The 12,632-nt window shown below is 39.1% G+C and overlaps 1 protein-coding gene across 1 annotated transcript; it reads left to right on the top strand.

Moving 5' to 3' along the window:
- The first annotated feature begins 5,106 nt into the window (after window positions 1–5,106).
- Window positions 5,107–11,135, top strand: Zfp970l (zinc finger protein 970 like). The gene is made up of 5 exons (XM_063285221.1): window positions 5,107–5,205; window positions 6,296–6,430; window positions 6,887–7,013; window positions 7,333–7,393; window positions 8,359–11,135. The coding sequence occupies exons 1-5, from the start codon at window positions 5,107–5,109 to the stop codon at window positions 9,686–9,688; spliced, it is 1,752 nt and encodes a 583-aa protein (XP_063141291.1). The 3' UTR covers window positions 9,689–11,135.
- The last annotated feature ends 1,497 nt before the right edge of the window (window positions 11,136–12,632 follow it).

The raw sequence follows: 12,632 nt of genomic DNA, 5'->3' as shown, positions 1-12,632 counted from the left end.
GGTGGGAAATAGCTAGATCAAAGACCAAAGTTGAAGGGAGACTGCTGTAGCAGTCGCCATTCTGGAGAAGTATCTGATTCAGGAAGGGTGAAAAATTTGTAATTTCACATCACATATTAAATAATACATGTAATAAAAAAGTAGATTGGTGGATATTTAATTTTGGAAGATCAGCTTGAGACAGTGGATAATAAATTCCTATTTTAGGAACTGTATTATAGAGATATGTACAATCTTTGTTTACAAACTTAAATCATCCCCAAATTGTGTAACAGATGCCACCGTCTGTAGCTTGGTGTGTCATGATATAGATCTCATCAGTTAACATTTCACATAGGGACAAGGATAAAACCAATCTCATTAATGCCATTCCTTCTATGAAGAAGGACCTGCTGTTTTTCAAAGTCACTTGTAGTTTTCTTTGCATAAAGTCAATTTTGATTATGACTTCATAAATTTCATTATTTATGCACTGGCTATATTCCAGTACTTGGTTTTATTCTCTAATGTTTCCCAGGAATTAAGAATTTCATTCTTTCTTCTAAAGAGAATTTATATCTTCCTTTTTCGAGCAACATCTCTGTAGCTCAGGCTTTCAGGATGTCTTAGAGTTAAGATTGATTTGAACACCTAATCCTGCCTCTACTAACCAGTGGTCAGAACACTGTCCTTAACTCTTTTCACGCTCTCGTTTATCTTGTCATTAAGGAGAAAAAGAAGACATGAATGAGTGTTGTCTAACCTTCCTGTGTTAGGGATGCGAGAACTATAAATTATGAGGAACCTGTGTAGTTCAGAATTTACTTCTCTAACAACTTTGGGGCTGGTAGCCCAAAAAAAGGAGGAGGAATAAAGAAGGCAAGGCATTTCTGCTTTGGAACTTGTTCTCATTAACCATGAGTAGGCAAGTAATTTTAGACAATCAGTAAATTTCCGGACTGGTCATCTTGGGGTGTTTTCCAGTTCAGAGCAAAGGTGAACTTAAAAGAGAAACTGAATTTATATGTATGAACCAAATTTCTGTATTTCCACTAGTTCGAAAAAAGAAGATCTAGACAAAGTGTGGCTGTGCCTCACCAGGAAAGTTATTATTCCTCTTTGAAAATACACAATGTTAGAGAAAAGATATAATACTTGGTGCGCTCCAGTACACACATCAGTCCTTGAAAAATATCGGACCATCCAGTGTGTTTTGAATTTGACAAATAGTATTTGAGAATATAATTAATTCCTTTCATTCTTCTCCTTTTTCGTAGTGTTAATTCTGAATCCCTGTGACAAATGGCTTGGCAGCCCTATTTATCAAGTCAATGCAAACCTGACCTTCGGATTCTCTAATCAGATCTCACTTCCTAACTGTCACAGCATATTGCTGGCATACCTCCTCCTCTACCCCAAGGGTCAGGATGCCATTCTCCCAGCTTCAATTCCTTATGTAATCCAAGCATTTGGTAACTGATCTTTCTGTTTTATCATTATCATTCTGACCCCTTCCTTAGTGTGGCTCTTGTTTCTTCCCTGCTTCCTGTCTCAACAAGTTTCAAGGTCATGACTATTCTTGGCTGTCACAGATAATCCTGAAGCATCCGCATTTTGATCATCCTTCTGAGTTTCATGTGTTCTATGCATCTGTGGTAGCTTGAGAATTTGGGCTAGTAAACACTTGTCAATGAGTACATACCATGTGTGTTTTTCTGTGATTGGGTTACCTCACTCAGGGTGGTATTTTCCAGTGCCATCCATTTGCCTACGAATCTCATAGAGGCATTGTTTTTGATAGCTGAGTAATATTCCATTGTGTAGATGGAGCACATTTTCTGTATCCATTCCTCTGTTGAAGGGCATCTGGGTTCTTTCCAGCTTCTGGCTATTATAAATAAGGCTGCTATGAACATAGTGTAGCATGTTTCTTTGTTATATGTTGAGGCATTTTTTAGTATATGCCCCAGAGAGTTAAAGCGGGGTCCTCAGGTACAGCAGTGTTCGATTTACCAAGGAACCTCCAGACTGATTTCCAGAGTGTAACCACTCTGCAGACTGTATACCAGTCTGCAATCCCACCAACAATGGAGGAGTGTTCCTCTTTCTCCACATCCTCGCCAACATCTACTGTCTCCGGAGTTTTTGCTCTTAGCCATTCTGACAGGTGCAAGGTGGAATCTCAGGGTTGTTTTGATTTGCATTTCCCTTATGACTAAACATGTTGAACATTTCTTTAGGTGCTTTTCAGCCATTCAGCATTCCTCAACTGTGAATTCTTTGTTTAGCTCTGAACCCCATTTTTAATAGGGTTATTTGTCTCCCTGCAGTTTAACTTCATGAGTTCTTTGCACATTTTGGATATAAGCCCTCTTTCTGTTGTAGGATTGGTAAAGATATTTTCCCACTCTGATGATTGCTGTTTTGTCCTAACAGCAGTTTCCTTTGCCTTACAGATTTTGCAATTTTATGCGATCCCATTTGTCAATTCTTGATCTTAGAGCATAAGCCATTGGTGTTTGTTCAGGAAATTTTCTCCAGTGCCCATATGTTAGAGAATCTTCCCCACCTTTTCTTCTATTAGTTTGAGTGTATCTGATTTGCTGTGGAGGTCCTTGATCCTTTGGACTTAAGTTTTCTACAGGGTGAGAAGAATGGATCGATCTGAATTCTTCTACAGGCTGACCTCCACTTGAACCAGCACCGTGTGCTGAAAAGGCTATCTTTTTTTCCATTGGATTGTTTTACCTCCTTTATCAAAAATCAAGTGACCATATGTGTGTGGGTTCATTTCTGGGTCTTCAATTCTATTTTACTGGTTTATCTGCCTGTCTCTTTACTAATACCATACAGTTTTTATCGCTACTGCTCTGTAATACTGCTTGAGTTCAGGGATAGGGATTCCCCCAGAAGTCCTTTTATTGTTGAGGATAGTTTTAGGTGTCCTGGGTTTTTTCTTATTCCAGATGAATTTACAAATTGTTCTGTCTAACTCTCTGAAGAATTGGATTGGAATTTTGATGGGAATTGCATTGAATCTGTAGATCGCTTTTGGCAAAATGGCCATTTTTACTATATTAATCCTGCCAATCCATGAGCATGGGAGATCTTTCCATCTTCTGAGATCTTCTTCAATTTCTTCAGAGGCTTGAAGTTCTTATCATACAGATCTTTCACCTGCTTGTTTAAAGTCACACCAAGGCATTTTATATTATTTGGGAATATTATGAAAGGTGTCCTTTCCCTAATTTCTTTCTCGCCTTGTTTCTCTTTTGTGTAGAGGAAGGCTTATGATTTATTTGAGTAAATTTTGTACCCAGCCATTTTGCTCTAGGTGTTTATCAGTTTTAGTAGTTCTCTGGTGGAACTTGTGGGAACACTTAAATCTACTATCATATCATCTACAAATAGTGATATTTTGACTTCTTCTTTTCCAATCTGTATCACATTGATCTCCTTTCCTTGTCTGATTGCTCTGGCTAGGACTTCGAGAACTATAATGAATAATTAGGAACAGAGTGGGCAGCCTTGGTTTTCTCATATAATCTCTTGGTTTCTCCATCCATGTTAATTGAGAGTTTTGCTGGGTACAGTAACCTGGATTGTCACTTGTGTTCTGTTAGGGTATGTATGACATCTTTCCAGGATCTTCTGCGTTTCATAGTCTCTGGTAGAAGTCTGGTGTAATTCTGATAGGTCTGCCTTTATACGTTACTTGACCTGTTTCCCTTACTGCTTTTAATATTCTTTCTTTGTTTTGTGTTTTCGGTGTTTTGACTATTATGTAACGGGAGGAGTTTCTTTTCTGTTCCAAACTGTTTGGAGTTCTATACATTTATTTTATGTTTATGGGCATCTCTTTCTTTAGGTTAGTGAAGTTTTCTTCTATGATTTTGTTCAAGATGTTTACTGGTGCTGTGAGCTGGGAGTCTTCACTCTCTTCTATACATATTATGCTTAGGTTTGATCTTCTCATTGTGTCCTGGATTTCCAGTATATTTTGGGCCAGTAGCTTTTTCCCTTTTACATTATCTTTCACTGTTGTATCAATGATTTCTATGGAATCTTCTGCTCCTGAAATGCTCTCTTCTTTCTCTAGTTTTCTGTTTTATGCTTGTATCTACAGCTCCTTGTCTCTTCCTTTGTTTTTTTTTTTTTTTGTTTGTTTGTTTGTTTTTTCTTTTTTTTTTTTTAATAGCCAGGGTTGTCTCCCTTTGCGCTTTCTTCATTTTTTTCTATTTCCATTTTCAGTTCCTTCACCTGTTTGATTGTGTTTTCCTGTAATTCTTTCATGGATTTTTGTTTTTCCTCTCTAAGGGCTTCTTCTTGTTTATTTTTGTTTTCCTGCATTTCTCTAAGGCAGTTCTTTATGTCTTTCTTGAAGTCCTCCATCATCGTGATCAAATGTGATTTTAAATCTAGATCTTGCTTTTCTGGTGTGTTTGGATACCCAGTGATTTCTTCAGTGGGAGGATTTGGCTCCCATGATGCCATGTATTCTTGATTTCTGTTGCTTGGGTTCCTGCAGTGGCCTGTCAACATCCGCTTGTCTCTGGTGTTACGTTGTTCTGCTATTTCTGAGAGTGACTTGACACGTCCTATAGGCCTGTGTGTCAAGAGTGCTGTTGTCCTGTTTTCTTTCAGCCAGTTATGAGAACAGTGTGTTCTGCTTTCAGGAGTGTAGTTATTCCTCTTCACTGGCTTTCAGCTGTTCCTGTGGGTGTGTGTCATGAGTCCACCAGGCAGGTTACTTGGAGTAGAAAAGTTGTTCTTACCTCTACTCTGGGGTCTGAAGTGTTCCTCAGGTTTGGGTTTAAGCTCTCAGTGAGGGCATCAGCCAGTAAGGCCTCCCCCTCCTCCAAGATCTCTGTGCACCGAGCACCCAGATGGGACTAAGCAAATTCCTCTAGAGTCAGAAATGTGGGCAGAGAGTAATCTCCTCTGCTTTCTCAGGTGTGTCTGCCACTCTGAAGCTATAGCTCTCCCTCCCACGGGATTTGGGCGCAGGGAGCTGTTTGACTGGGTCACTTCAGATCAGGGCACAGTCTGAACTGCAGTTTATAGCAGCTTGATTGTGCCTATCTTCCTGTTCCCACAGGCCCTATACAGTTTCCTCGTAGGCCAGGGATGTGGGCAATTGTAGGGAGAGTTGGCAGTCTCTACTGCCCTGCAGTCTCAGGAGTGTCCACAAGTCTGGGCGATGAACTCTCTTTCCTATGTCGTTTTGTGAGTTCTTGAATTTCTGAATGTTCTACATTCAGTTTTGTGTGACTAATTTTGTCAATTGTTTAGAAATTAGTAGAAAAGAGGTAATAGGGTTCCTTCAGAAGTATTTCATTAGAATCCTTTTACCTTTCTATTACCTCCAGTCAATGGCATGATTCACAGAAATTCAATTCTTAGTTACAAACGGAGCTTCTGAGATGCAAGTTTCTCATGCGCTCATACTGCTGGTTCTGTAAATAGTACAAATCACACATCTTGTAACATAATCCATATAGCAGGAAGCAGACATTAAACGATGTGTGTGATGGGAGGAAATTTTATTATGATCCAGTCTATTTTCAGTCTGTGGGATTCTTTTATGTTCATGGGCATCTCTTTAGTTAAGTTAGGGAAGTTTACTTCTGAGAAAATTTGAAGATCTTTGCTGTCTCTTTAAGTTTGGCATCTTTATTATCCTCTATAACTACTAACCTTAAGTTTGCTCTTCTCACAACATTGCTGTGTTCTGGATTTCCTAGATGTTTTGACTTAGAAGTTTTGTGGGGGTTTTATGCATTCTCTTTGACTGTTGTGTCAATGTTTGTATGGTATCTTCTGCCCCTGAGATTCTCTCTCAATCCCTTATATTTTGTTGGTGATGCTTATGTATTACTCCTGATCTCTTTCCTATGTTTCCTATCTTCAGGTTTGTCTCTCCTTGTGGTTTCCTTGTTGTTCCTATTTACAATTTTAGATCCTAGATGACTTTGTTCAATTTCTTCCCCTCTTTCTTAGTTTTTTTTTTTATGTAAATCTTTAGGGAATTTTATTGTTTCCTCCCTAAGGCAACTACTTATTTACATGTGTTCTGTATTGCTTTAAAGGAGGTAATTATGTCCTTCTTAAAATCCTCTATCATGACCATGAGATGTGATTTTCAATCCAAATCTTGCTTTGCTGGTATGTTGATATACCCATTACTTGTTGTGGTGAGAGAACTGCGTTGTGATGATGACAATTATTGTTGGTTTTTGATGCTTCGGTTCTTATGCTTGCCTACTGCCATCCAGTTATTGCTAATGATAGTTGATCTTGCTGTTTCTGATTATAGCTTGTTCCTCCTGTAGACTCATATGCCTCTGATCTTAGGAATGAGAATGCTCCTGGGAGACCAGTACTCTCTGGCCTTGTTTTTGGTCTGGAGGGCTATGACATACCCTTAGCACTGGACACAGATAGAGACCAGGTCAGTCCTCTGCCAGGCCTCCCCACCACACCATTGCCAAGATTATTCCAAGCTCATCTCTCTTTTAACAACTGTGGAGCAAATGTGTGTTCCAACCTGTGTGATTTGCAATGAGAGCACTCCTACGAGACCATCTCAATGTGGCAAAGTTTTTGATCTAGAGAGCAATAGGACCATCTCAGCTCTGGGAGCAGATGTAGACCATAAGGGTCACATCCCAGATTACTCAGACATTCCTGTGCCTTGCGGGCTCCTGGTGTTTCTCCCTTTGGACAGTCAGTGGAGAGAAAGTGCAGTTTCACCTGTGGGCATAGGAGTGAGAGTGCTCCTGATAGACCACCCCTGAAGACCGGTTTTGGGTGTGCAGGTCCTTGGGAAAGCTCCAGCTTTTGGCGCAAATGGTGACTGGAAGGCGGTATCATGATGTATCATGTACACATGTATTGTATCTTTTAGGATGTCCTGACCTATGATGATGTGCATGTGAACTTCACTCAGGAAGAGTGGGCATTGCTGAATCCTTCTCAGAAGAGTCTCTACCAAGGTGTAATGCTGGAGACCTGTAGGAATCTCAGTGCTATAGGTAATTCAATGAATTTATCATTCACTTTGTAAAATAGGCACAGCTGGTTTTGTTTAATATTTAATTTGTTTTTCTTTTTTTTTTTTTTTGTTTTTTTTTCGGAGCTGGGAACCGAACCCAGGGACACTTGGGCTTGCTAGGCAAGCGCTCTACCACTGAGCTAAATCCCCAACCCTGATTCAATTTTTTTTTATTTCACTTAAAAATGAGGGAGAATGAAATGAGTAAATCAGACATGGTTCTAAAGTTCACTAAAGATAGTATCTTAAATGTTGCCCAATTCCAATTATTTAACATAATTTCTCTGATACCATTTTAGGATACATTTGGGAAGACAATACTACTGAAGAATATTGTAAAAGATCTGGAAGACATGGAAGGTAATTTTCACATGAAAGATGATAAGATAATGCCTCCCACGAAAATTTCATGTGTGCAGCAAGTTTTAAAGAAAAGCAACAGGGTAAAATACACACTGCATCAAATATTGATTAGGTCATCATTATATGTCTACACCCTTTTAATAAGCAAATAGTCCATAGTAAATTGTGGTGAAGCTTATTCTGTAACAGCATGACTAAATTTAATGATATGGACAGTTTATGAGATTCAAGAATGGTTTTGTGGAGAAACATTAAACCCTGTACCACAACTCTGTGAGGAAAACAAAGGGAAATTGTGTAAATGTAATATAGAAGTTTTCTTTTGTAATGTGTTGACTGTTATGTGTTATTCTTCTTTTGATATAGATGTCATATGTCCCTATGAATGCAAGCCAGGAGAGCATAGTGATACTGAAAGAAGCAACATACCTCTGTCTTTTCCAGAAAAATTAGAAGATGTACAGTAGATACCACTTTGAGGAGAGTTTTTTAATGTGGGAAAAGTTGATAAATATTTAGTTTTTGACTATGATTGGTGACATTTACACATTCAAAGTGCCGAATCACTTTATGAGATTAGGGTTATAGAAATTATCCTCTTTGCATTGGCTCATGTTGCTATTGTAGTACTCCTCAAGATAGCAAAATTTATCTTCGCAGTCAGTCTACAAACGCTCCGAGTTCATTGAGTTTTCTTCAAATGTGTTAATACTCTTAATAGAAAAATTATGGAATAAATATGAGTCATGTAATCAATTCTCTGCATATTCCATGTGCCTTCAAACATTCAAGACAACCCATAATAAAAGGCAACACCTTTGAATATAAAAAAACTGATATTATGTTAAGATCATTTTGCTCTTTATACTTAAACCAAATTTGAAATGAATTCATAGATATAAAAAGATTCATGAATATAATCAATGTGAGAAAACATTTACATGTGCCAATTGTATTTGCAGGTATGAAAGAAGTTTTACTGGAAAGCAAACCTTTGATTTTATTCTGTATGGTAATGGCTTTGCAGTTCAGAGTCATACCCAAAGGCATAATGCAGAGGAGCCCTATGAAGGTAACCTTTGTGGTAAAGCTTTTGTACAGAGGAATAATCTCAAAACAAATAAGAGGACACATAATGGAGAAGAAACTTCTGAATGTAACCAATGTTGTAAAGACTTTGTAAGAAGCAGTGCTCTGCAAAATCATGAAGGAACACAGACAGGAGAGAAACTCTGTGAATGTAGTCCATGTGGTAAAGCGTTTGCAGAAAGGGGTAGTCTCAAAAGACATAAAAGGACATGTAATGGAGAAAAACGTTATAAATGTAACCAATGTTGTAAAGCCTTTGTCCAAAACCGCTTTCTCCAAAAACATAAAAGGACCCATAAAGGACAGACACCCTATGAATGTCACCAATGTGGCAAAGCCTTTGCACAGACCAGTCATCTCCAAATACATAAAAGGACCCATACAGGACAGAAACCCTATGAATGTCACCAATGTGGCAAAGCCTTTGCACAGAGCAGTCATCTCCAAATACATATAAGAACTCATACAGGAGAGAAACCCTATGAATGTAACCAATGTGGCAAAGCCTTTGCAGACAGCGGTAATCTCCAAACACATAAAAGAACACATATAGGAGAGAAACCCTATGAATGTAACCAATGTGGGAAAGCCTTTGCACAAAGGAGTCATCTCCAAAGACATATAAGAACTCATACAGGAGAGAAACCCTACGAATGTCACCAGTGTGGCAAAGCCTTTGCAGAAAGCGGTACTCTGCAAAAACATGTAAGAACTCATACAGCAGAGAAACCCTACGAATGTCACCAATGTGGCAAAGTCTTTGCAGGAAGGAGTCAGCTCCAAAGCCATATAAGAACTCATACAGGAGAGAAACCCTACGAATGTAACCAATGTGGCAAATCCTTTGCACAAAGGAGTCATATCCAAAGCCATATAAGAACTCATACAGGAGAGAAACCCTACGAATGTAACCAATGTGGCAAAGCCTTTTCCCATAGAAGTACTTTCCAAAGACATATAAGAATTCATACAGGAGAGAAACCCTATGAATGTAATCAATGTTGTAAAGCCTTTGCAGGAAGCAGTCATCTCCAAAGCCATATAAGAACACATACAGGAGAGAAACCCTATGAATGTCACCAATGTGGCAAAGCCTTTGCACAGAGCAGTCATCTCCAAAGACATATAAGAACACATACAGGAGAGAAACCCTTTAACTTTTACCAATGTTCCAAAGCTTTCTCACAAAGCAGTAGTCTCTAAAATCTTAAAAGTACACGTACAGGAGCAAAACTTTTTTGAATGTATCCATTGTGGTCTTATAACATTTATACAAAGCAATGACCTCCAAATACATAAACAATCACATACAGCAGAGAAACCCAATGAATGTGTTACATGTTCTTAAACCCTTAGACATCACAAGCATCTTCAACTGCATGACTGAATAGGTCCTAGGGAAAAATGCTTGGACTGTAACTGATGTGGTAAAACCTTTCCCAAAACAGTCATCTCCTAGCCCATAAAATAATACACACTGCATAGGAACCCTATGAATGTAAGAAATGTGGCAAACCTTTTGCAAATTGCAGTACGTTCCAAGAAAATAAAAGAAGACATACTCAATAGAAACCCTATAGAATATAATCAGTGTGATTATGCCTGAGTATGTGAACGAGCAATCATCTTTCAAATACATAAAAGAAGATAAACAGGAGGGACACCCTATGAATGTAAGCAAAGTGTTAAAGCCTTCGCATATCAGTCATATTCAAAGGCACAAAATAAACCATAATTTAGAAAAATCCTTTGAGTGTATTTAATAAAACCTTATGAGTACATTTAACCTGGTCAAACCTTCATGTATTTCTATAGACTTCATCAACATGAAACAATCCGTACCAGATAATAACTATGTGAATAGATTTAATATGGGGAGGTCTTTTCAATTCTCCCATATCATCATCGGGGCAAAAAATAAAGCTATGAAGGCATTGAATATGGTAAAGTCTTTGCACATTTCTAAAGTCTTTATCATCATGAAAATAATCATGCTGTAAAGATATGAGTATAAAAAATGTGGAAAAGCCTTTGTGCAATAGGGTTCTCTCAAATACAGCACAACGCAAACCCAGGTGATGAAAATGGTATGAATTTATTGTAATAATTCTGCTCCTGGATCATGGACAGAAAATGAACTCAAAGCCTAAACTGTGACAAGTTAGACATCCCCTAATCACTGTGATGCAGAATGTCATAGAGCTGCCATCCCACAATCAAAATCTCTGACCAGAATGGTCCCTGTGTAAAAGAACTGGAAGAACAAAAATGGAGAAGAGCCTGAGCGAAAGGAGGTCCAAATTGAGTTCCAGCTCAGTGGGAGGCACCAAGATCTGACACTATGATTCAGGCTATGGTATGCTTACACACAGTGGCCTATAGTGACAAGCTTCTGATAGATCCTAGAAGCAGCTGAAAGAGTCAGATGGAGACATTTACACCCAACCAATGGGCAGAAACTGGGGACCCCTGTGGTTGAATTAGGAAAAGCCTGGAAGAACCTGAAGAGTGATCCTATATGAATAGCAGCAGTGTCAATTAACCTGGGCCCCTGGGATGTCTCAAACACTGAGCAACCAGCCAGGCAGCATATACATGAGCATAGGAGCCCCCAAGAAATACAATAGAGGACATTTAGGTCTGGACCCATTCAGAGAAGATACACATATCTTCAGGAGACTTAGGGCGACACAATGTGGGATGGTGGGATGGGGACATCCTCTTGGGTGGGGTAGGGAGGAGGTGTGGGATGTGGAACAGTTAGGGTAGACCAGAAGGGGGATAACACTGGAATGAAAAAGAATTGAACAAGCAATTAAAAAATAACAAGGAAACACATCTGGGCCAATTTCAGATACACTTTCCCTCTGTCCAGAATTTAGGGGTAGATGCTTATATAGATTAAAGTGTCAACTGTTTTCTGATGTGGGTGTTACAGTCTAGCCAATGATATTCATTTGTTCTTTGGTGTAAGAGTACCCATGTTGTGTTTTTTTGTTGTTTTTTTTTTTTTTTTCCTGGAGCTGGGGACCGACCCCAGGGCCTTGCGCTTGCTAGGAAAGCCCTTGTTGTGTTTTTAGGAGCATGAGATAAATAGCTGGGGCATTATTAGAGACCTTCATTATGTTTTCAAAAACAAAAAGATGAGTAAAGGAAGGTGGCCACGAATGGGAAGTCCACAACTCCTGTCTGCCTGGGAATGTGAACTTAGTTTCACCAGATGATTAAAGGAGGGTGACTGAAAAAGGGGGGAATTCTTGGGGCTGGAGCTTGTTTATTTGTTCCTTCTTCCCAATTGGTGTGGATTGGTTGTAATGTCCTCTAGTGCCAAATTGGTTCCCAAATTATATGAGAATCCTGCATTTGAGACGTGAGACTTCCTATCCCCAGCATGTTCTTATTGGTGAAATTACAAGAGGCCAATGTCTAGGCAAAGACAGAGGAATCACTTTTGAATTCAAGAGCAACGATGATCACCAAACCAGGAAACAAATTGGATGCAGGCTTGGGAGCTGAGAAAGACAGAGTACCCTCCATGTAAGATTCAGGGAAGAGGGGCCTCAGTGGTATCTCCCCAAGTCGGTTTTGAGTAGCAAAGATGTGATAAAGATTTTACTAAGCAATCAGTCAGAACTTTCACGGGGGGAGGGGGGGGCATTAGCAATGTAGAAGTTTGGGAGTGGGCCAGGCAATGAGATGATTTATGCATATTAAAGGCAGATCTGTGTGTGTATGTGTGCTTGTGGTGGGTGGCAAAATTTTAAATCCTATTTATACAGTGTTCGAACTTGCGTTGTGAGTATTACATAATGTAGACATTTCCTATTCCAAAGTTATGTAAATAAAATTAGCTAAAACATTATAGTCGTAAAACTTGTCTTCTGTACATATTGTAAAATAACAAGTGTTTTTTAATTATTGCCATGTCCACAAGAATAGGCAGCGAAGTTAAGAGAACAGACAGGACAAGCAGCCAACAGGCTGGGGGACCATCATTTTTTCAGTTGTTTGGGAACACATACATAACAATCTTCAAGCTGCACATAGGCTGTACATGTTTTTGGGTGTGGGCCCAGGTCCAGGCCATGAATGCTCTTTGGTTTTTGGATAATTCTCTGGGCCCCCTTAAGTACTGAGGTCAATGAAC

The sequence above is a fragment of the Rattus norvegicus genome, chromosome 3 (assembly GCF_036323735.1).
Source record: "Rattus norvegicus strain BN/NHsdMcwi chromosome 3, GRCr8, whole genome shotgun sequence".
Lineage (NCBI taxonomy): Eukaryota > Metazoa > Chordata > Mammalia > Rodentia > Muridae > Rattus > Rattus norvegicus.
Note: the sequence above shows the minus strand (reverse complement) of the source record. Positions and strands in the feature narration are given on the sequence as shown.

What these genes read in the sequence shown, in the direction of transcription:
- Zfp970l (XM_063285221.1), top strand. Translation starts at nt 5,107, where the DNA reads ATGTGGGCAATTGTAGGGAGAGTTGGCAGTCTCTACTGCCCTGCAGTC. An exon ending in TCTCTTTCCTATGTCGTTTT is followed by an intron (nt 5,206 to 6,295) that starts GTGAGTTCTTGA and finishes TTCTGATTATAG; the next exon opens with CTTGTTCCTCCTGTAGACTC. An exon ending in TAGGAATCTCAGTGCTATAG is followed by an intron (nt 7,014 to 7,332) that starts GTAATTCAATGA and finishes ATACCATTTTAG; the next exon opens with GATACATTTGGGAAGACAAT.